Below are 24,576 nucleotides of genomic sequence, written 5' to 3'. Positions count from 1 at the left end.
AAAAAAATAGCACTCAGGAAGGCCCAATACTGTTGATACAACTTGTTCTATTTAGGAAAATGGCCAAAGATCGTTTTTTCGGTTTGTTTGAATCATGCGACGGTTTATAAATGATTATAATTCAAAAAAACGTTCGTTTGTGAAAAATCGGATACCAATTAGGACCAATAGAGATCATTCTGTTAAATGGGTTTGAAGTAATATCAAAATTTGGTTGCGAAGACCTACCTAAATCAAAATCGTGGTTATGTGAAAAGTATAATTTGGATCGATTATGAGACCAATTTATTAACCATAAATCACAATCTTGGTTTGCCTAGAGATAAGGGTGTTCATGGGTTGAGTTGATCGGGTTGAAGACATTTGAACAATCCAATCCAATGCTTGCGGTTTGAAAAATCTTAACTCAACCCAACCCAAACCAAACCGTACGGGTTGGTCGGGTTAATACTTTGGTACATCAAAATACTTTTCTAACCTTGAATATGTTATTTCTCTACTTATAATTTCTTTTTCATCATCAACCATTTGATACAACTTATCCATACTTCTTACGTATATCACATTCAATTAATTTTCTCAATTTGACATATATATGTTCACAGTTACCGAACATATATATGAATGAGTTGTATAGAGAATGAGAATAGATTGAAAATTTGTATATATGAAGAGGGTATATGATAGTGTAATTTTCTAATGTATATATTAATATAAACTCAACAATCATATTAAATTCAAGAAATAAAATGATATTTGATTCATCGGTTGGGATGAGTTCAAATAATAGTAACCCAATATAAATCCAATACTTACGGTTTGAAAATTTTACAACACGATTAGACATCAGGTTTCTTCAGGTTGAGTTATTTCACGTTGAGTTGATCGGGTTGGTTGGGTTTTTTAGCACCCCTAGCTAAATACATGAAAACTTATATCAGTTCTAAGATTTAAGCAGACAAGAAGATGTCGACAAAATGAAAAGACTAAACCAATATAAAACTAGCCTTTGCAAGCATGCTGTTATTCTACAAATCTGTTATCAACTCAGGCGATACGAAAGAACGCTGGAAGACCTTTCCTTCCATGAAATGTAAGGGCTACTATATTTGATTCTATTTTCGATTCTAGATTTAGAAAGACCGATTTTCGGTTTAACTGTTAAATATGAATGTCATATTTAGGGGGTGTTTGCGATTGTTTACAAAAACAACTTATTGACTTATTCCGATGTGACACCGGTAATAAGCATTTTTGAATGTTTGGATAAACAGTTTATATCGGTGTCAAACTGGTAATAAAAAGTTTCTGAAGAAGCTAAATTATTCTAACTCATAATAAGTTGATAAAGACTTTAAAAAAAAACATTTATAAACACCTCCTTAATAAATCATTTCCATTATAATATTTTAATAAAATATTATTATTTTCAATACATTTTTCATGTTGTTGGTGACTCATATGGCATGGCTTTTAGCATAAGGGTAGGTAAGTCATTTTTCAATCGTTATAAATATCAACCAATTTTTAGTTTTAATTATTATTAAAATGAAATTAGTTTTGGCTATTATCCTAAAAAATAATTCAATTTTGAAAAATTATAATAAAAATTGTGAAACTTTCGAAAACTAATTAAATCCATAACCTTTTCATATGTAAAACTGCTATAAAATTATCTGAATTTAAGGGTTGTATGGTTTAGGCAGGAAAATGAAAAATAAGAATGAAAATGAGAATGAATTTTTATTCTCACAGTTTAATCTGGAATGAAAATTTGGACATGTATGAGAATGGGTCATATTATATAAAACTAAACATTTTCTTTTATATTCAATCTCATTAATGACTGCTTAATACCTCTAACCAAACACTCCTTAATTTTTATACGTAAATGAGGATCCTTACGTAAATCTTTTACGTATATGTGGATATTTATGTAAATCTATGTAAAGAGTCTTTTTTTAATATGTTAATCAGTTTTATGCAAATATATACAAGGGGTTGTTTACCAAAAAAATTTATTAAGTCCTGCATGGATAAATTTGTCTGTTTGGATAAATGAGTGTTGTTGTTTACTTTGTTTATCTGAACCAACAGTCTGAATAATATAAATGACCGATTTACCCCCCAATATTAATTATTTGAACATCAAAACAACAAATCATAAAGAGGCTGAAGATGGGGTGTCTCATATGGGAAGTAGGCGATGCTTTAAATAAGGGGTAGGGGTGTCATTTTTGTGGTTGAATAGGCACAACATATCATTTCTATCTATACGATTAAGCCATGTTCTGTGCAAAAAAGTCGTAAGTAAACAACCCAAATGAGCTGTGCGAATAAGCCAGACAGACCAATATGCCTAATTAAGTCGCAAGTAAATAGCCCCAAAACATGAAGAGTGACTAAAAAATGATTAAAAATTGGGCTTGATAAAAATAGCAGCTATTTTGGTAGATTTTCCAAAAAAAAAATCTATTATGAAAAGTAAAGGGACTCTCATTACCATTTCTAAAGTTGAATGGTCAAATCCTAAATAAAGTGAAGAAACATTGTGGTCCACTTGGATTGATAAGTAGAGGTAATGGTATGTTAATAAAATGTTAACATTTCAGAGATTTTTCACAAATAATTATGGAGGGAGTTTTTATTACTTTGGGGTGATTTTGACTATAAGGTATGAACGGATTTCATATGTATGTTATTTGGGGGACAAAAATCAGATATTATGTTTGATAATGGGCAAATCGCCCTTAAAAAGTGAAGATCGTCCCATGATTTTGACCTATATTTCGTATTCTAGTGAAAACAACTTATAACGCACCGATTTGATACATCAACGACGATTTGTCAAGAGATTGCGGACGATTTTCATTGGTATTTTGTCTTTTCTAGGACCAAATATAGTGTGTGTGTGTGTGTGTGTGTGTATATATATATATATAAAAATCTTGTAGTATTCTTTATAAAATTGTAGCGATCTAGACATTTCTACTCTCACAACCCTTAAACGTTATCTACCATTTTAACACAAATATAAAATCACGTTAAAATGATAATGGTTCCATGTATATTCAAAGTGGCGGGTTAGAGGTTGTGAAAGTAGAAATGTTTGGATCGCTACAATTTAATAAAGAATAATACAAGATTTGTATATATTATATTTGGTCATAAAAAAGACATAATACCAATGAAAATCGCTCCCGATGTCTCGTCAAATCATCATTGATGTGTCAAATCGTTGCATCATAAGTTGTCTTTACTAGAAGATGAACTGGGGGCAATTTTCACTTTTTGAGGGCGATATGCCCATTTTCAGATATAATATCTGATTTTTGTCTCCAAATGATATACATGTGAGACCCATCCATACTTTATAATCAAAATTGCCCCAAAATAGTCAAAACCGTCCTCCAGAGGCGATCTTGGTAGTCATTTTGTGAAAAACTTTGAAAAGTGGTTATTTTATTAACGTACAGTGTATAAAATAATTACTTTTGAGTAATTTCCCATGAATAAATGCTTGGTGTCGAGGCTTTTGCCATAGGTGATCAGTTCAAGTCGTTTTGAGGGAATAAAAATATGTTATTCTAGGATCATGCGTTTCTTTCCTGTTCAGCCAATGAAATTGAGACATGTCGGGTTTTTTTTTAATATTTTAGACCTATTTTATTTAAATTCACATTCTCTATTTGATGATGTGTATTCATGTAACTGATGGACATAAATGAGATGTGAAAATTTAGGACAGAAGGTTTTTTTTCGTTTTAGGACAACTAAGGATTTTTCATACTGTTATCTCTCCATAGAGTTAATCAAAGACGTTTGCAAGTTGTTTTAGACACTCACAATTAAAATAAAATAAAAACCCATAAATTGTTGTTCATTGCAATTTGCTATATCAGAAGAGGACGAACAAGTCAAAAAAATATCTGATAAGCAAGATAACTGAAAAAAAGGTGTAAATTGTATTCATAAATTGTTTAAAACTATTGATATAAAAAGTGTAGTATCTGATAGTTTGATAATAATCAGGGTCATCGACTCAAATGACCATTTCACGTATCCAAATTCGGTTTTTAATCATTTCTCTTCTGGATTGACTCAAATGTCATTACTTTCGTAATATTCAGGTCGACAATATTACGGACCTAGCTAAAACAAACTAAATTGGATAAAGAATTTTTACAAGAAATTGCGGAAAAATAAAAACGTAAATGTCATCAAACAAGACATAAGCACTAGAGTTGTTCATGGGCGGGACGACCCGTTAGACCCGGCTCATCCGGTCCGCTAGAAATACGAGCTTGGACAACCATTATAGAGAAAATGGACGGGCCCGAATTTGTTCGTTAAAATTAATGGGCGGACATGGACAATGTAAAAATAAATATGGGCAGGTCCGTCCAGCCTGTTTATATTTTGTAATTAATATTTTTTACTATTAATTAAAATTATACTAGTATATTTTAAAATTAAATTATTAAAGTTATACGTTAGCTACAGAATTATAGAGATTCTTGATCAAAACTTGGGATGTTTGAAATTGACAGTAGCATGATGGAGCCATGAAATTATGAATATTAATGTTATACATAAAAAATAGGAATGCATTATTGATTTTATGGAAGTCTGAGTTTTGTTTTTCATTTCTTTCTCCACTTGTTGAGATCCATGTGTCACTTTATTTGCTTAAATTTTTAATTGCAATAATGTTTTTCCTTTACTTTTTGGTTCCACATTTGTTAATTAATTATTATTGATCAAGTTTATAGATTTATAAGAGTTACACTTTTTAGGTCCGTTAACCCATAGGCAAGCCCGATCTGTTTATAGGGTGGGCAATAGCAAGTTGTCAACTTGAAAAAAAGGTTGAGTTTACAGTATTAGGTCCGTTGGACAAAAAAAACAAGTTAGGCCCAACCCAGACCCAGTCCAGACCCGCAAATGATCACCTCTAATAAGCACACCCAATTGGTCATATTGTACTTTATGTCTTTATCTATCTTTTATCGACTAGTCAACATTATATTATACGCGTTCATAAGTTATTTCAGTATAAAACAAGAGAAACGTCGAATTTTTATTCTGAATACGTATTTTTACAAATCATATAAATAGATCCTAGGACGATTTGTACAATTGGTAACATCGGCATATATGTAAAATTCACGACATTTAATCATTACATTTGATTGAAAAGTCAGTTAGCAAATGACATGAATCAACTGTAATATAAATTACGATTGACTGATCATAAAGAATCTTAATATATTTTCCAAAATATTGGAAGAATTAAAACTCCAGACCTTAAAAACCCTACCTTACTAAATATCTGATATTACGTTAAAGCAGAAAAAAAAACCTTCAAAATCGTCAAAGGGGGCATTAGTCCAGTAGTATCCAGATTCACCGGTAGAACCCTACCTCACTAAAAGTCAAAAGTTCAAGTCTTAATCAAATATGACGATCTGGCAAAAATTCTCTTTTTCACCGTTGGTTATAACCAAACCCGAACCCAAAACCGATCTGGCAAAAATTGCAATATGCTAATTTTCACAATTAAAAGTAAATTACAATTTTTTTAAAGGTGTAAGTTTAAATGTCTCAAACATAATCAAACCAATTATAAACAATATATTAGATTATAATATAGAACTAAACAAAAATTCAAACATCATACAACTAAAATCACGATTTTAGAAAAATAAACTAGACTTTTTCATGAGCTTTATTTGGGTTGTTTAGGTAAGTGGATAAAAGTCTTTTAAATTTTAATGTTACTATTTTCTTTTAATGATATTATATATATATATATATATGTATAAATTAAAATATATATATATATATCGGGCCGGGCCGGGCCGGTGATCACCATCCCCGCTCCCGTACCCGCCCCCGTACCCGTCCCCGTTAAAATCCCTGAATTTGTCCCCGATCAGCGGCTCATCCCCGATAAGATATCCTAAACTCGGCCCGAAAGTTCCAGTTTTCGGTTTTCACCATCGGTTTCGGGTTTTTTTGCCATCCCTAAGCGTGCGTGACTTGCTAGATTCAACATTAGTGTTTACACCAATTAATCCCCATATTACAAATGGATCAAAAATTTCCATAAACGTCCAAAATAACATGCCAAAAATTACATCTAAACAACAACAACAAAGTTTTATGATATTATTTTAGATAAACACAATGTGTCACATAGGTCACCTCATCAAACCCTACAAAACCTCCGCCGGAAAACTTGTCCGGTGGCCGGAAACTTTACTCCGGCAAAGAGGGCAAGAATTGTGAAGGGAAAGCCATTTTGTAATACAATCAAAATGGTAGATATGGCCACAAGGAGCTTGCTTACCACTGGTACACGACGATGAGTCGAAACCTTCCATGCACACGGTGCAAACACCCGATGTGACCACGACAGTCGGCATGGCGAAAACGTGGTTTTGAGCTTCCTCCGGTGACGGCAGTTCTGTGGTTTTGGTAGACGTAGTTGTGGCGGAGGCGGAGGTGGTGGTGGGGTGGTGATCTTCCATTGTCAACGATAGGTCAAGATCAAAGCAATCATCCATGGTACGTTTGAGATTTGGAATTGGGCGTGATAAAAGAGAGATTGTATCGAGAATGAAAAAGAAAGTTGAAATATACACACACATATGAGTTTGTATATGTATTTTATATGTTTTTTGCTTACCCACATGACATCATTAAATAATATTATATATTTATATATATATATATATATATATATACACACACACACGCATTAATAGAGGGTCAACCTTCTCGAACACTTGGATCTAGGGAATTTTTGAAGTGATTATACCGGTTAGGGTGTTTATGGGTTGGGTTGAACACATTTGAACAATTCAATCTAATGTTTGTAGTTTGGAAAAATCTTAACCCAATTCAACCCGTACAGGTTGGTCGGGTTGATACTTTGGTATATTAAAATATTCTTCTAACCTTGAATATGTTATTTTCTCTACTCATAATTTTTTTTTCATCATCAACCATTTGATACAACTTATCCATATTTCTTACGTATACCATATTCAGTTAATTTTCTCAATTTACACATATATGTTCACAGTTATTGAACATATATATGAATGAGTTATATAGATATATAAATAGATTGAAAATATGTATATAAGAAAAGCATACATGATAGTGTAATTGTCTAATGTATATATTAATATAAATTCAACAATCATATTAAATCCAAGAAATAAAAGGATATCGGGTTCATCGGGTTGGATTAGGTTCAAATAATAGTAACCCAATATCAACTCAATACCTACGGTTTGAAAATTTTACAATTCGATTAGACATCGAGTTACCTCAGGTTGGGTTATTTCGCATTGGGTTGGGTTGGGTTGGTCGGGTTGGTCGGGTTTTTTAGCACCCCTAATACCAGTTAACTATCGTAATATAAAATAAATGTTAAAAAGTAACAGGAGATCTCAAGTTCAAATCCAAGGATGAATAAAAATCCCCTTGTGGTCACGGAGGTTCAAATGCGGTAACTCCGGGATATCTACAAAGCAGGTGGTCGCACTGAAATTAGTCGGCTTGCATAGCGGGTTGGATATCCAGGTTAATAAAAAAATGTTAATTTAAAATACGGTTTTTAAATTAAGTCCACCATGGCTTCATGGTTCCGTCATAAGAAAAAAAATTACGTTTCTGAAGGGTGTCATCGTATTGTTATGTTGGGTTCCACCATATAGTTTTTGAAACTGATATGTTAGTGCAAAATTTTAACAGCGAAGATGGTAAATGCTTCTGCCTTTATACAAAACGCACGTGTTGGAGTCTCATTACTGTCAAAAATACAAACCTTCTAATTCCTACTAAACATGATAAACATTTATATTATAAAATAACTGAAATATTTATGAAAGATGATGAGGATTTTATTTATTATTATCGAGTTACTGATCTAGGAAAGGTGATCAGATTTAAATATTATGATCAGTGTTTTAGATTATGAAACAATCTGAAAATTTATAAAATTAGATATTTATTAAATTAAATAAACAATTAAATTATTTTATAATATTGATTTAAAATAATTAAGATTCTATACACATATATAAAAATAATAAAGAAAAAAAATACTATTATTTAATGATGCCAGAAGGAACATATTAAAATATTTGGTGTAGACCAATAATGAAAGTTACGTTAAGGCATGTCAATTTTGATTTAGTTATTTCTTTTATATATTTTAAATTAAATTTTCAACATATCTTTTATGTTTTTTTTATAAAATATTATGGGTTGTTTACTAATTTTTCTATCAAGTCATGTATCTAAAGGTGCTCATGGGTTGGGTTATTATAACAAAATTGGGTTTATATGATGCCCCTAATCTTTAAGCGTCTTAATAGACCGTTTTATAGGACTTTATTTATAATATTAAAATACAAAAGTATTCTATTTAGAGACATTGTGATAAGTTTATATAACGTTTTTGGACGTTTTAACAAATTTTTTAGAATATTTTTATTACAAAGCGTCACATTACTCTAAAAAATGTCCTATAAACTCAATTTTTTATAGGACGTTTGTTTTTATAGGAGAAATTTTCAAATAGTGTCCTATAAAGTTGCTAATTGGACGATTTATATTAAAAGTGTCTTAACTTATTAAGACATAAAAAACGTCATATAAGTTTATTACAACGCCTTTATATATGACACTTTATTTGGTCCTATAAAAATGTCTATTAGGACGCTTAGAAATTGGGAACGTCCTATAAACCCGATTTTGTTGTAATTGGTTGATTGGTTTGGAGGCATTTTAAGTTTTAACAACTCAACCCAATGTTGACGGTTTGAAAATTTTCGACTCAACCCAAATAAAAATTCAACCCAACCCAACCCGTTCGGGTTGATCGGTTGTGTTTAAACAATGTAAAATCACATAAAAATAAAGGAAACCTTCTTTTAAAATACGACTGACCATTTAAGATAATATGCAAGTTTATCCAATAGTTAGGTATTACAGTAAAAATGTTTAAACCAAATGATAATACATCAATCAACAACAATAGTTTTAGACGTTTCCAACCGCGATGTTTTAGCTTTCTTAACCTCGAGGTTGGTCATGTCATCTACAATTCAAAACTAAAGTTAACAATTTATTGAAAATGGATAAAATAATCCAAACAATTTTTACTGATTACCTTCTTCCAAGAAATCATAAGATTGTGTTTCATCCAAACACTCCTTTGTTTGAATACTTTCGCGACTTACTTTTAACCAACTTTGGGTGCACAGTAATGCCTCGAGCATTTTTGGACTCAATGAACTCCTAAATTAGTTCAAAATACGTCTGCTAGTACTAAATGCGGATTTGGAAGCAACCACAGACACGGGAATGACAAGAACATCCTTTGCAATCATAGATAAAATAGCATACCTACTAGCATTTACTTTCCATATTGGATCGAGAGATTCTTCAACCAAATATCTTTGAAGATCGTTCATTTTCTCCGGCACTTGCAATTGTTGTTTTTGCATATAATTTTCAAATCATGACTTCTTATGAGTTTCATTGCTCGTTAATGAGTCATTTTTGGTAAGCTATACATATTAAAGATAAAAACAAGAAGTAAACAACAACTTAAACAAACATGAACATGTTAAAATGTATAATAAAATAAATTACACATATAACTAACCTTTGATTCACCACCCCCACACTCAACATTGTAGACTTCAAATAACTCGTTAAGGATTTCTTCCACCTTCACAGTAATCTAGGCAACAGTTTGACTATCATAAAGGTCTTTCTTTCATAGATAACTATTTTTATTTTTCATTACTCAGGGGGAGATTGTTAGACCCCATAATTCTCATATGTAAAAGTAATGAAAAATGTACTAAGTATGGAAGTCTGGAGACTCGATGGAGATCCAAAAGAGGAGCTAAAATATTCTAAATGTTGAAGACAAACCAGAGACACAGTGAAGACCATTGAAAGAGGCTGTGAATACCAAAAGCACTTAACCTGATGATCATCCAATATTGAAGAGTTCATCTGGTTGATGAACTTAGCCTTTCCAATAACCCCTCTGATTTCCAGCAGTTGAAGAATTACACAAGTTCAACCATTGTTCGATCAGATCAATCCTAACAAACCGACACATGGAGGACACTGATTGGACACGCCACCTAGAGACAGTTGGACGTGACTCATCGCCAGCATAATTATGTTATTCTAGGTAGTTAGAGATAATCATCATCTCCCTTAAATAAATATCTTTTCTTTGTTTATCTCATATATATCTTATATTAGATTGTTATCTCTTAGACTAGATTGCTAGTATAAATAGAACTCGTGTCTTGTAGTTTTGGTTGACCTTCTCATCATCGTTATTTTAGAAAATTCCTTGTGAATAAAGCTTCATACGTTCTTGAACATTATTCAAGTTGTTCATAACTTTCTTCATCCAAAAGTTAGATTTGGGTCTTTTTACTTAAAACTTATTGTTAATTGAGAGATCTGGAATCAACAACAACCATTGTCTTCCCCCCATGTCTGTACTCCACCAACCCATGGCTACGAGCCTACGACCACCATCACCGTCACCTGACATTCTTGGAAACCGTCCTCAACACACACAGCCTCTATCGCTCCTTCTACCGAATACGCCTAAACCAACATTGAGCAAGCTTTGCACACCATGACTATCAACCCTCCATATGAGAACTGGTACATGGACACGGGAGCTACCTCACACATGATGTCATCTCAAGGTACTCTCCCTTCCTACTTTAATATGAGCATTTCAAATAATATCGTTGTCGACAGTGGATACACAATTCTGATTCATGGTTTTGGACACTCACACATATCCCCCCTCCCNTTTATTAAAAAATTGAATAGCCAAGATTGATTAACAAAGTTAACACAAAAACTTTGGTTGACATATGAATCTGACCCTATATATATATATATATATATATATATATATGATGATAATCAAATGAGAACAACAAAAACGTTACAACCTCAAGAGAATCGATATAAAAATATATTTTTACTTGATCTTTTTTTCATAAAAAACTGTTATTTTAGCTATTGTTTCACACATGTTTACATTTATGGTAAAAAAAATCTATGTTTCACAATATGAAACAAATGCATGTAAAAATAACACATTATAAAACAAATATATGTAAAACAATATCTTAAATTCTAATACCTAGTGAAAAAAAAATCATGGAAAAAATAGTTTTTAACCGGTTCTCACAAGTTTATAGCATTTTTATGGTTATATATATATATATATATATATATATATATATATATATATTAGATAGAGAATTTCGATTCATGGTTTTGGACACACACATCTCCCTCCTCCCCAACCCCCATTTAAGTTAAATAATGTTCTTCACCCACCAAATCTTGTCAAAAAGTTAATCTCCGTACACCGCTTCAATATTGACAATAATAGTTCTATTGAATTTGACCCCTTTGGCTATTTTGTGAAGGATTTTCGGACGAGGGTACGAATCATGAGGTGTGATAGCAAAGGAGATCTTTACCCTCTCAACCTTCCTTCTACCTTTGCTGCTTTCTCTCAACATTTATGGCATTCTTGCCTAGGGCATCCAGGCGTTTTGATTTTAGATTCCTTCAAGAATAATAATTTTATTTCATGTTCTAAGCCTATTTCATCTACGATTTGTAAATCTTGTGTATTTGGCCAACATATTAAATTACCTTTTTATGCTTCATCTTCATATACTTTTATGTCTTTCGATATTTTACATAGTGACTTGTGGACATCATCGGTTATAAGTTCGGTCGGTCACAATTATTATGTATTAATTCTTGATGATTACTCTAATTTTCTTTGGACATTTCCTCTCGGTAGGAAATTTCAAGTGTATTTTGTTTTATCATCCTTCAGTAATTTTGTTCGTACATAATTTAACAATTCCATCAAACAATTCCATGTGACAATGGCAAAGAATACGATAATGATTCTTTTAAGCAATTTAATCACCAAAATGGTATGGAATTCCGCTTCTCTTGTCCTCATATATCATCTCAAAACGGTAAAAACAAGAGGAAAATTCGTGCCATCAACAATATAATTCGCACACTCCTTGCTCACTCGTCTATGCCACCGTCCTTTTGGCAGCATGCACTACATATGGCAACCTACCTTCTAAATCTACTCCCCACCTAAGCCGAATTCTTATTCCTTTTTTCATGATAGTCTTCACCCATTATACTCTCAACTCGGGTTTACAAACATCGAGTATACCACCACCTCCCCCATCTCAACCACCTCCCCACCAAATACTTCATCACCCATCCGCTCCCCTAACACACAACCTACACTACACCACAACCTGTTCAACCTATGCATCAAATCCACACCAACATCCTTTATCCAACCCCTTCTCGAACAATGACCACCCGAAACATGCATGGTATCTCCAAACCAAAACGCCCTCTCAATCTATCAGTCTCACTTCAACCTTCTCGCTTACCCCGTAATCAGAAGATGCTTTGTCCGGCCTTGAATGGAAAACTACCATGATGGATGGATAGATGCTCTTACTAAAAATAGGACATGGGAACTAGTACTTTACCCCCTAATGCCAATATTATTTGTTCCATGTGGGTTTTTTTTTGTCATAAAACTAACACTGGTGGATCTTTTGAGAGACACAAATCCAGCCTTGTTGGTGATAGCACGTCTCAACAGGTTGGAATTGATTGCATCGACATTTAGTCCAGTGGTAAAGTCGGCTGCCATCCATACCGTTCTCAGCATTTCCTTCTCCAAGTCTTGCAAATTTATCAATTAGACGTTAAAAATGCATTTTTGCATGGTCGACTAAATGAAACTCTCTACATGCACCAACTTTTGGGGTTTTGTGATCAAAAGCATCTGGACCATGTATATCTACTTAAGAAGTCTCTTTATGGACTAAAATAGGCTCCTCAGGTCTGGTATGAGCGTTTTACGACTTATGTCGATTGGCTTCACACAGAGCCGATGCGATCACTTTCTTTTCATTTATCAAAAAGGCAACAGCATGGCTTACCTACTTATATATGTCAAAGATATCATTATCACGGCTTCTTCATAGAGTCTCCACACATCTATGATGTATCTTCTTGTTACCGCGTTTGCTATGAAGGATCTTGGCCCCTTAAGCTATTTCCTCGTTATTGTCGTTACACGCCATTCTGGAGGTCTATTTCTATTTCAACAGACGTATGCTCTCGAGATCATTGAAAAAGTAGGTATGACATCTTGTAAACTGGTTCCCACTCCCGTGGAGACCAAGGCCAAGTTGGGTACTGATTCTTGTGCTCCTTTCACTGACCCAACTCACTATCAAAGCCTTGTTGGTGCTTTACAATATCTTACCTTCACTCGAATCAACAGTACTTACATAGTTCAGCAAGTCTATCTTCATATGTATGACCTAAAAGAATCTCACATGTTGCCTCTAAAGCGAATTCTCTACTACCTTCAAGGTACACTCGAGTTCGGTCTACATCCTTACAAAACCTATATCACCAGCCTCGTTTCTTTCATCGACCCTGATTGGGGTGGATGTCTGAACACTCAACGCTCTACAAGCGGCTATTGCATTTTTCTTGGCGACAACCTACTTTCTTGGTTTTCTGAATGGCAACCTACGCTCTCTCGATCTAGCACCGAGGCCGAATATCGAGGGGTTGCTAATGTTGTTTCTGAATCATGTTGGCTTAGAAACCTCTTACTGGAATTTCATTTCCCCCGTCTTAAAAGCTACCTTGGTCTACTATGACAATGTTAGTGCCATCTATCTTTCCGGCAACCCCATACAACACCAACATACGAAAAATATAGAGATGGATATTCATTTTGTACGAGAAAAGGTTGCTCGTGATCAAGTTCGAGTTATGTATGTCCCTTCACAATACCAAGTCGCTGACATCTTCACCAAAGGTCTTACACATCTTCTTTTTTATGACTCCCAAGGCAGTCTCAACGTTCACCCTCCTCCCACTTCGACTACAGGGGTATAATAGGATATCTATGTATATTTATAGTAAATATCTTTGTCATCATGTATATCTCTCTTGATTTTGTGAATATCTCATGCATATTCTCTTAGTTTAACTAAGATCCTTGCCTATCTTATAAGGCCTTGTATTTGTATAGATAGGAGACCTCTCCAGTGATGAAGTTCAAGGGTTTGAGTTCTTTCAATAACCCCTAGCAACTGATTAAACGAGCTTTGTATCACTCAATCTCACTCGTGTACTTATACTTTATATGTATTTACACCTTATAAGCTTTCTACCTGCAAATGATTGGTTAAAACTCATGTTCCATTACGATAGAAGTCTTCCTTTTGAACTCGTAGCGTTTATCTGGTTTTTATCATTAACAGTCTCACAAAAATATTTAGGGTCAACACTTCTATTCAGACTAGTCACAAAACAAAACACATCAGAACAAAGAAGCTATTTTACGACCTTTTCCAACCCATACTTAACTTTTCCTTCGATGACAAAATCATCAGATTTCAAAGGAAAACAATATTCTTATCGGATTTTCAGCAGAACATTGTAATAGATTGGGACAATACGAATTGAATCTCTAAAATATAGATACACCGAATTACTATTATTTGTATAAGTACTAGTCCTAATCTGTTTGTGCCATGCCCTAACAAGTAAAAGAACCCAGTCATTCCAAGGACAAATCTAGTCTTTTATCTAAATACAAGACAGACGTAGGTTTGACTCTTCTAATCGGGATCGATTTTTTTTATGTATTTTTAATACTCCATTAGCAAATTGGTCCTCCAAAAAGGGGTCTTTAATCAGGATTTTGACCGATTTGCTTATTTTTGGATGTCAATGCTTAATCGGTACAGCCATTTAGTCATTGGGCCTGATCTTTTCAGTTCAATCATTGATCCAAATAAGTACCGATCGGATCATTTTTCCTTTTGAGCATCTCTAATGATATTTGATATTTATTGATATCATTAACAACTAAACATTATTACACATGCACCCTGACACGTACCCTGATATTAACTAAATAAAACATTTTTTTCATAAGAAATAAATATCTGATACAGTGTATAAATGATCATTATTAATAATTAAATATCAAATAAATACAAAAAGAAAAATCAATAAATTAATTTTGTTTAATTACAATTTTCATCCTTATGATTTGTTAATAATTGAGATTTTCATCCCTGTAGTTTATTAATTTTAATTTACATTCATATAGTTTACAATTTATTATTATTTGCAAAACAAATGATCGTCCTGTAATTAGTCAGCTCACATAACAGGTTGGATATCCAGGTTAATAAAAAAAATTATTGTTATGTTCATCTTTGAAATAATTCTTCCCTATAAATATACAGAGATCAAAACAGTAAAGAATTACAAATTATAGGGACTGAAACAACAATAAATTACAAATCATAAGAACGAAAATAATAACAGATTACAAACTATAAAAACGAAAACATCGATTTCTTAACGAAAATCATTAATTTCTATATAATAAATATGTAATTAAAGAAACAAAAAGTCAACGTTAATGACCCCTCTTTTTAAGCCACCACCGCCGGCACTCTTCAGTCACATACTTTTTCATAGTTACCTCCTTACCCTCTACTTCCTACCGCGTTTATGCCACAAGGCCCCAATTCCAACGGTCAACATAGGGGTGTTTTCGTCATTTCAACAACAACCGCTAACTGCTGACTTCTCAACCATTTTTTCCAACACGCCTCTACTCAACCATTTACTTTCTTGATCCTCGATTTTCAAAGCAATTTCTCTTTAAATTCCGAACGAAAGAATCAATCAGACCAAAAATTTCCCACGAGATTTTGATGATCGCCACCAAGAATCCAGTACTGAAATCGGATTAGAACCGCTGATTTCTCAAGCAACCGCCGTGTGATCATATTCGATTCGTATTCCCAAAGGTAAAGTTTGTTCGATTTTCGCCTTTCTTGATGCTTTTAGGGTTTGGTTTTCTTCGAGATTCTTTGATTGTTATGTTGAGTTTTGTTCGAATTTTACTGGGTACGTCTTGTTTTCTTTAATTTGGTTCTGATTTTGGGTTTATCGTCGTATTATGCGTATATACTCTGTCTAGGGTTTTAGTTTGAATGTTTGATTACTTGAGAAATTAGGGCAAAATTGGGGCGAAACTGAAACCTCGAGATATTTGGTCGCTTTGATTCATTCCTAATTCTTGATGAAGTAAGCAGAAACCGTTTTGATGAAGTAAGCAGAAACTGTGTGTGTATCTATCTATCTATCAATATATATACACATACACACACACACATACATACTTGTATGTATTTAGTGATTTAAATTTGTTTGGATCATAATCCTTCTTGGTTCATGTTATGGGTCATTTTCAGATTGTTGTTGATTTGGGTTTGCAATTGGTTGATCTTGTTAGATTGCACCAGATTCTTGTTGAATGTGGTGTTTTCTTCCTTGTCCCTAAACCCTAAAACAGCAAGAAGAGCGCATCTTCGTGTTTTCGTTTTCACGAATCAATCTCTTCTAAAACGAAGAAGTACACTACAAATTCGTTCCGTTATCATAAACTTTCGGAGATTTTTTTATTCTAAGAAGATGAATCTAGAAGTAAATTGCATCCAAGATTCGAGTAAATGGATATGAACACCGAATCTTGGACCCTTTGTTTCGTTTCCAAGATTCGCTTTCATTCATCAAATCTTGAATCCTAATGGAGGTTGCTTCAGGAAACAACTAGAGGGGTGTTTTCCTCTTGAGTTTCTCGTTACGTCTTTTTTATCTTCTTGATTTTCATACGGTACAAAGGATGTGTATGTTTTTCATCTTGGATCGTTTCAAGATGAAGTTACCTAGTTGCCCATAGGTATAATTGGAAGTGTCATTATGCAGACGACGATGAACTACCAATCAACTCCACGAAGCAATCGGCCGAGGGGATTTGTGGTTAGGAATGTGCTTCAATTTGTGTTATTCGTGGCCTTCAGCCTTTGGTTACTGTACCAAATCCGACAACCGAACAGCAATGGTGGGTCCCCCGGAATCCAGCTCAGCACCGATGGAATTCCCAGTTTCTTAGGGCGAAAAGGGAGTGCCGGATTATTAAAGTCGACCCCCAATGACCACTCAGGTTTAACTCTGGAAGATGTAACAAACCCTGGTGAAGATGGCGAGATTCCACGCTACTCCAAAGAAATCCCGGAAGTAGAGTTTCACCTCAAGACGGGGTCCGTAAACGAGGGAAACGACAGAAATACCCTTCTGCACGGACAAGATGGTTATAGAAAGAGTAACAAAGATGGATCGTTGACCATGGCGAGGTCAAACATTACCTTTCCGGATGAAAATGGAATCCCGCAGCATGTTCGCGATAAGTTTGTCTGGATGGAGACGAGCAAGTCGGGTAATGGGACCCGTGTCAAAGTTAAAAGCGTGATTGCTACACATGCTGGAAATAGAGGCAACGGCACATTGGAAGAGTCGTGAGAGGTGAAAATTACACGTAAAATCTTGTACAGGTAAAAGCTAGTAGATACGAAATTTTACTAGTTTTATGTAGCTGATAACGAGATATAGAAAGTTTATTGATATGAATTGCTAACGGAATAACGAGCCGGATTTGTATCGTAACGGGCAGATGATAGGTTTGTGGGTGTTTTAGATCAATTGTGAAGCATTAAGAGTTTTTGGGTTGGTTCTTATGTTTATATGAGACTGCAAAATTATACTGAAATTTTACAACAAACCATTGTAATGGTACAAAAAACATCGAACCTTCACAACAAAAACATTGTAAACTTAAAGTTATTGTTGAAATGTATAATGACCATTTTGCCCTTTTCGTGAAAATTTGGTATGATGTCAGTCCCATATCTGTCCTACTGTCAAGAAAATGTAGACACCGCTACAGGAAACTGCCGTTTCCAAAAAGCAGGTCGTTTGAATGACCAAACTTCGTCGCTTTCAATTCAAGTTTCGACGGCTACGTTCTGTTAAGAACAACCTAAATGCTTCAATTAACGGAAACGTACGTTTACGACGACAGCAATGTAGACTGGCTAGAGAATTACCGGTTACAAACCCTTTTGCACAATCCCCAAAGAAACTGTAACTCTCATACCACAACTTCCAGATCCAAACCATCATCTTATTGATTCAGGTATACTACACTGAAACCAGATGTATTATGCAATCAAAATATAAACTAACCACAAGGTGATGTCTGATTGGTTTGAGCTTGACTCATAAGGTCAAAAGTACCGGGAGGTCCCAGGTTCAAATCCAAGGAGAAATAAAAATCCCTTTGTGGCCACAGAGGTTCAAATGCGGTGACTCCGGGCTATCTGCAAAGCAGATGGTCTTGGGATTAGTCAGCTCGCATAGCGGGTTGGATATCCAGGTTAATAAAAAATATATATAAACTGTAATATAAGCATCTAACTTATTACCATAGAATACAAGTTCAATAGGTAACATCAACAAAAAAAAAATAGAGAATATATGTACAAGTGTTTGAAGTTAGAATATATATATATATATATATATACTCACCCTTTTCCACGAAGTTCCGTAAATATTTTGAGAACCATAAGAACCTGTATATAAATGATACATCTACACTGTATGAATTTCAGCGAGTATATACACCAATGTGTGTGTGTGTATATATATATATTGCGAACTGGAGGGCCAATGAATGCACGTCAAGTGTCCAGGACATTCATTATGAATACTGTAACATTCATAACGAATGTTGTAAAAAGATCACGTTCGTTGTTCAGACGAATGAGAACACGTGTCTTGCTCTCGGTTGCTCCTCGCTTTGCAATGGAAAAATCATGTTCACGACTGAAATTCTGTCTGCATGCGTATACTGGTTTTCACAGCTCTCAAGATATTTATGGTTCTTTATTCGAACTTTCTCCCTTTACCCCATTTGTCGTCTACCAAAATCAACAGGGTCTGTTCTTAAGAAACTTGGAGGCCGCCTTATCGTTACGATGACACAGAACTCTCAAGATCGTATCGGGTTCGGTTGGGTCCCATTGACCGGAAGTCAGAGCCGTGGGTTCCGTCAAACGACCGTTGTTATCAGCGGTTAAATATTTGAATTGCTCGATAAGGCTCTCGGTGTCTGTAGAAAAAAGGGGGAGTATGCGTTCTGCGGTGGCCGAAAATTTGTTTATCAAATCCGTCGGCAATCCGTCACCGTGAGACCAGAAAAGATCGACAAGAAGATTGAAATCTTCTTTTATGATCGCTGAATCTTCACGAGTGAAATTACGAGAAGGCCCTCCGGCAAGCAACACCAACAAAAACCCATCGTATGAAGCTCGCATAATGTCCGTAATCACCCGTGTCTTAACCGTATCCTCTTGTATAATTTCCGCTATTTTTTCAAGATTCTGCTGCAGTTCTTGAAGAAAAGGCTCGATTCTTGAAGCCGAGGCTTCGTCCACATACAAACCATCCCAGAAAACGTGATTTAATTCGTGAAAAACGACCTTATATGCAGTTATCTCACAGAGATCTTGAATCCCGTCTACACAAGCAGCCAAAGATCGCTTGAAGCTTATTCGATAGTCATTTACAATACTGCCCTCAGTTGGTCCGGTGCTTCGTAACTGGGCGATCACCCTTTTCTCTAAAACTTCTAATTCTTTACGAACGTAAAGAAAAGTATTAATTCGAACACATAACTGAGGTATGCCGCAAGAATCATCACCTTGTTTTGAACTTTTCTGATCTTCAACTTGGGACTCGTCACTCTGGTCAAACACACCGTTGGTCTTTGATTCACCGCTATATCGGGTCATAGAGGGCACTTTTGGAAGAAAACTGCTTCGAGTTCCTACAAGGAAAGAAATAGTTAAGAACAAACGAAACCAAAAGATCTCGTTATATCGGGTCCTTTGGTTAAATGACCTTCTGACAGGTTTTTAAAATCCATGACGTTCTATCAGGTTTTAGAATGTCACTGCTTGACAGAAGAACCTCACTACCATACACAAGAATGCCTAGAAACTGGTCAGAAGATCATGAACATTTGTCAGGAGGTCATTAAGCTAAATAACCCTTAGGAGCTATTTGGTTAGTTTTCCATTAAGTCATGTATGGATAAAGATGTATGTGTGCATTAATCTTTCTGTATAGATTGAGAAGGTTTTTGTTCGAGAGAGTTTTTTCATAGATGGAATGAACATGTTCTTTTAATTGGGTATGACAGGTTTTGGAAAAACTTGGCTTTCTACATAAACTCCCACTTAGAAGCTTACTGAACAAGTCACTTTCTATATCTTGAAGCCACTACCAAACAGTCATGTATAGTTGCGAGTCCCATTAAGCTCATTAAGCTGCTAACAAACATGCCCTTCATATATACTGCTCGAGAACAGGGTCTCTGAGGGTAAGATGTATGCAGACTTGTCCTCTACCCCCAAAGGATAGACGAGTTGTTTCATGAAGACCATATGGGTATAGAATTAGAACAAAAGATAGCAAGTTTTTGGTAGCGAAGCGCAATTAAATGTTTACCCAAACCAGATTTTGCCTTCGAAATGTAATCTTGAAGGGATCTATCAAGACCATTTGTCAAATCCGGTAGCAATGCTGCATGCATCGGTATCGGTAGTAAAAAGAACGCTTCCAACGTGTCACCGATAGTTCTCAGAACCTCCACCACGGAAGGCGCAAATCGCCCTTGGTTTACCGTTGGGCTCCAAACCTATAAACAAGAGGTGAGTGATTGCATTCTATGTTTGTTCAATATATATATATATATATAGAGAGAGAGAGAGAGTTGGGTTCACGTGAGACCAAGGGTTTTTCGTGAGACCCGTAAGACCAATTTATGTTCATTGATCAACTTTATAAGCCAATGATCTAATGGTCTAAAGTTGCACGGTAGCAATTTTGTGATTTTGATCGAAATTGGAAAATATACCTCTTTTCGCAAGTTTCTATCAACCCATTCCGTAAGTCTATCAACTCTCGTTTGTATCCAAGATTTGACCAAATCAGCAATCACGGCTTCGGCTTCATAAGGATCCATTTCTTGGATTATCGACTTCCCACCATCTTCGCTATTGAACGAATCTTCTACCGCCATTTGTACTAAACATTTTTCCAACTTATCGGCCATTATGAGCACTTGTATAACATCCGGGGTTAGATCATTGATTCCCGAGATGAATGCTTTCACTTCTTGTCTGAAGCAAGAATGAAGAGTTGCCACCGCCACACCGACAGCAAGCGGATGCCATTTCTCTAGTATTGGACAATATATTTCCTTTTCGGTAAAAGCTAGATCGGTAATCTCTTGGGCGATCACGCAAAGAGCGGGAAGTTGATTAAAATGAGCTTGTGGTCGTTTTGCCGGTCTTCTGCTAAGGCGTAGCTTCTCCATTCCCTGAGTTGAGTAAAATAAACCATGTCAATACAGGTCCTGAGCCGTGTTTGTTAGCAGCTTAATGATCTTAATGGGACTCATGGCTTATTCAGTGAGCTATACATGACTGTTTGGTAGAGGCTTAATGATATGGAATTTTTTTTTGGCTTTCTGTATAAATCTCCCCCTTAGAAACTTACTGAATAAGTCACTTTCTATATCATTAAACTACTACCAATCATTCATGTATGGCTGACCAAATAAGTTGTGAGTCTCATTAAGCTCATTAAGTTGCTAATAAACAGGCACTTCCTGATCAACCAAAAATTAAGCATCTACACGAGACGTTAAAGCATAAGAATGCTAACTAATGCGCAAACGTGAAAACTTACCTGATTAAACGCCTTTCGCATCGATGATCTAATGTAAGTATCAACTTTGGCACTCGCTACGTTATTTGTTTTCCATGTACCGTGATCACACGGGCATTCTTCCGCCACCATTTCAGCCGCCGATAACGCAATAGATAGAATGATATGCATCAAATCGATATTGCCTCTATAAAAGAACTCACGATACGCCAAAAGCCCTTTCTCCGCCCAATCTAAAATCAAAATCAACGTCGACTTCAAGATCTTGGAATACTTCGAATCGAAACCCGCAAAACCGGCATCTTCTTTGATATCCAACAACAAGTTACCGCACGCAAAGAGCAAATCCTTCTCGACTTGGCCTGTAGCAATGTAACGGTTGAACAAAACCCACAAGAAACAAAGCTTATGAATCTTTTCATCGAGTCCGAGAATACCCCACGTCTTCTTTATGTACTCTAAAATCTCGTCGACTTCATCGACTATAACCGTTGGATCATCGATCTCAAAAAGAGCTTCGAGAAGGAGCTGATATAGCCGAAGATTCAATGGGATCCCATCCGCCCAATGGCACATATCGGAATCATCGGTGTCAAATGATCTAGAGGCGAGCGATTTCACGACTCCACGTAAAGTCTTGACTTCTTCACTGTGTTTTCCTGTCACCATGGGACATTCATAAGCCTCGTGTATGATTTCGGAAAGCTGTCGAGCAGATGAATTGTTTTTGCCGAGAGGGATTTTGGGGTGAAGCAACAATCCGGCCTCGAGGATCTTTAGATTTCGTTTTTGCCACTCTTCGTATTCGTGTTGAGTCGGAAAATCAGCGGATTTAAACTGCTGTAAAAGTTCTACGGGTAAAACTATCGACTCGATTCGCCTGCCAAGCTGCAAAAAGTCGGCTCTTAAAATATGTTTTACAAGAGGTGCTAAACTCTGAAGTCTTATTTCAGTTTTTATCAATAAGAGTTGGTATTGAATCCGGGATCAGAATCAATAGCACTTGTTTGCTTTTGCAAATGAATAAATGTTTAAACCACAAGGTGGTGCTTGATTGGTTTGAGCTTGGCTCCAAAGGTTAAAAGTACCCAGAGATTTCAGGTTCAAATCCAAGGAGGAATAAAAATCCCCTTGTGGCCATGGAGGTTCAAATGCGGTGACTCCGGGCTATCTGCAAAGCAGGTGGTTGCCCTGGGTTTAGTCAGCTCGCATAACGGGTTGAATATCCAGGTTAATCAAAAAAAATGTTTGAATGTGAGTAATTGTCTATTTTACCTCTCGGAATGCTATAATGTTGAATTTATATAAAAGGAATTCCATTTTTAACATGGAATGTACATAATGTTGAATGTGGTTTTATGTACGTGTGCACATATTCTTGGTTTTTATGTACGTGTGCACATATTCTTAGTTTTTATGTACGTGTGCATGTTTGCATACCTAACAAAGTACTTGTATGCATACATGCATCCATATGAACGGTTACCAGGTGTTCCTCAATTTTATCTGTGTTTTTTTGTTTAGTTAGTTAGTCGGAGGAATTGATTACCAGGCCAGCGGCGATTTTCATTAAGGCAAGTTTAACCCTAGAATCAGTTTGTTCAGAAATCTTCATCTGAACCCTCATCGTTTCACCAATTGCCGCCGGCCGATTCTCCTTGGACGACGGACTCGTCGGAGCAGAACCGGAACCCTTTTTCTTCTTCGGAGAATTTATACCCAATGACCGTTTCACCTTACTGACCGTCGTAAATGTCAATGACCGCTGAAGCGATGGCCCCGGTGGGGCTTTTTCCGGTACTTTCGCCGGCGAACGAGAAACAAAACTCAACGGCTTACCGCCGCCGGGGCTTCGAAAAGCCGCGACGAAAATCTCGTAGGCGGTTTCACGGAGCTCGGAGTCAGATAGATCCAAACCCAAACTGCCAAAAGGGTCGAAGGGTCCATCGGAGCGCGGTACCGGAATCATATAATTGATTTGCTATTGGTGTCGATGGTTGGAAATTTTGATGATGATTTCTCCGGCGGCGGCGGCGGCTTGTTCTTCTTAAATCGGCGAAAAGAAGCAAAATCGAGGGTTTTCTGTTGTGGGATTTACGAGAATGGAAGGAAAACGGAAGGGGGATGGGAGGTTTGAGATCGGCGGTGGAGGAGGTACGCCGGGAAACCGGAGATAGTGGGACCCGTGGACCATCGGCCATCCTTTTTCCCTTCCACCGGCCTTCCTTCATTGAGAACTTCCCGGGAGATTTTTACAACGCTCAAAACTCTATTTTTCTCTCTCTTTATTTTTCTTTTATATTTTTCGGGTTAATATCGTGAATTCTTTTTAAATGAATGTTGGGGTAAATATTTACAGGTAAAATTTAGCATTATCATTTATTTATCGGGTAAGATTTTGGTCCATGAAAATGATATTGTATGCAACAATTTACTATGTAAACACTAACCGTGGGAAGAGACATCGTCTTCACGTACCAGGTAAGACTAATCGGTCTTTGTATTCGCTTTTAGTGGGTAAGGTTCTTGTTTATTGTCATATTCATCCGACAAGTTAAATCTGACTTAGTAAACGTGTACCCGGGTAACCTTTAGTAAACGTCCCTAAATCTTTGAATATTTTTTCAATAGATATACAACTGAACTTTTGAAGATTGAATACTTACATTCTTTTAACAAAAATAATTAACATGTAATTGACTCTGAAGGTTATTAAGGTAAAAATATTTAAATCGGTTTTGCCGTTTCCAGATCTTG

The 24,576-nt window shown here is 35.6% G+C and overlaps 4 protein-coding genes across 5 annotated transcripts; 2 read left to right on the top strand and 2 right to left on the bottom strand.

Moving 5' to 3' along the window:
• Positions 1 to 6,081: 6,081 nt before the first annotated feature.
• Positions 6,082 to 6,604, bottom strand: LOC112501233 (E3 ubiquitin-protein ligase RING1-like). Its single transcript, XM_025104943.1, has one exon. The coding sequence runs from the start codon at positions 6,567 to 6,569 to the stop codon at positions 6,219 to 6,221; it is 351 nt and encodes a 116-aa protein (XP_024960711.1). The 5' UTR covers positions 6,570 to 6,604; the 3' UTR covers positions 6,082 to 6,218.
• A 6,538-nt stretch (positions 6,605 to 13,142) lies between these two features.
• Positions 13,143 to 13,814, top strand: LOC112500040 (uncharacterized mitochondrial protein AtMg00810-like). The gene has a single exon (XM_025103300.1). The coding sequence runs from the start codon at positions 13,143 to 13,145 to the stop codon at positions 13,812 to 13,814; it is 672 nt and encodes a 223-aa protein (XP_024959068.1).
• Positions 13,815 to 15,793: 1,979 nt separating this feature from the next.
• LOC112500632 lies at positions 15,794 to 17,725 on the top strand. The gene is made up of 2 exons (XM_025104156.1): positions 15,794 to 15,992; positions 16,954 to 17,725. Exon 2 carries the CDS (start codon positions 16,960 to 16,962, stop codon positions 17,545 to 17,547), a length of 588 nt encoding a protein of 195 aa, XP_024959924.1. The 5' UTR covers positions 15,794 to 15,992; positions 16,954 to 16,959; the 3' UTR covers positions 17,548 to 17,725.
• A 923-nt stretch (positions 17,726 to 18,648) lies between these two features.
• On the bottom strand, positions 18,649 to 24,197 carry LOC112500943 (protein unc-13 homolog). 2 transcript variants are annotated; one of them, XM_025104566.1, is made up of 6 exons: positions 23,369 to 24,197; positions 22,257 to 22,707; positions 21,841 to 22,181; positions 21,005 to 21,469; positions 20,596 to 20,785; positions 18,649 to 19,912 (listed from the first exon to the last, which is right to left on the bottom strand). In XM_025104566.1, the coding sequence occupies exons 1-6, from the start codon at positions 23,786 to 23,788 to the stop codon at positions 19,014 to 19,016; spliced, it is 2,766 nt and encodes a 921-aa protein (XP_024960334.1). In that variant the 5' UTR covers positions 23,789 to 24,197; the 3' UTR covers positions 18,649 to 19,013. The 2 variants fall into 2 exon arrangements, with proteins under 2 accessions (XP_024960334.1, XP_024960333.1); XM_025104565.1 differs by having other exon boundaries at positions 21,841 to 22,707.
• Between the last annotated feature and the right edge of the window lie 379 nt (positions 24,198 to 24,576).

Source organism: Cynara cardunculus (assembly GCF_001531365.2).
Source record: "Cynara cardunculus var. scolymus isolate 2C chromosome LG 17, CcrdV1, whole genome shotgun sequence".
In the NCBI taxonomy this organism is placed as follows: Eukaryota; Viridiplantae; Streptophyta; class Magnoliopsida; order Asterales; family Asteraceae; genus Cynara; species Cynara cardunculus.
The sequence above is the reverse complement of the archived record's forward strand: the minus strand, read 5'-3'. Positions and strand labels throughout refer to the sequence as shown.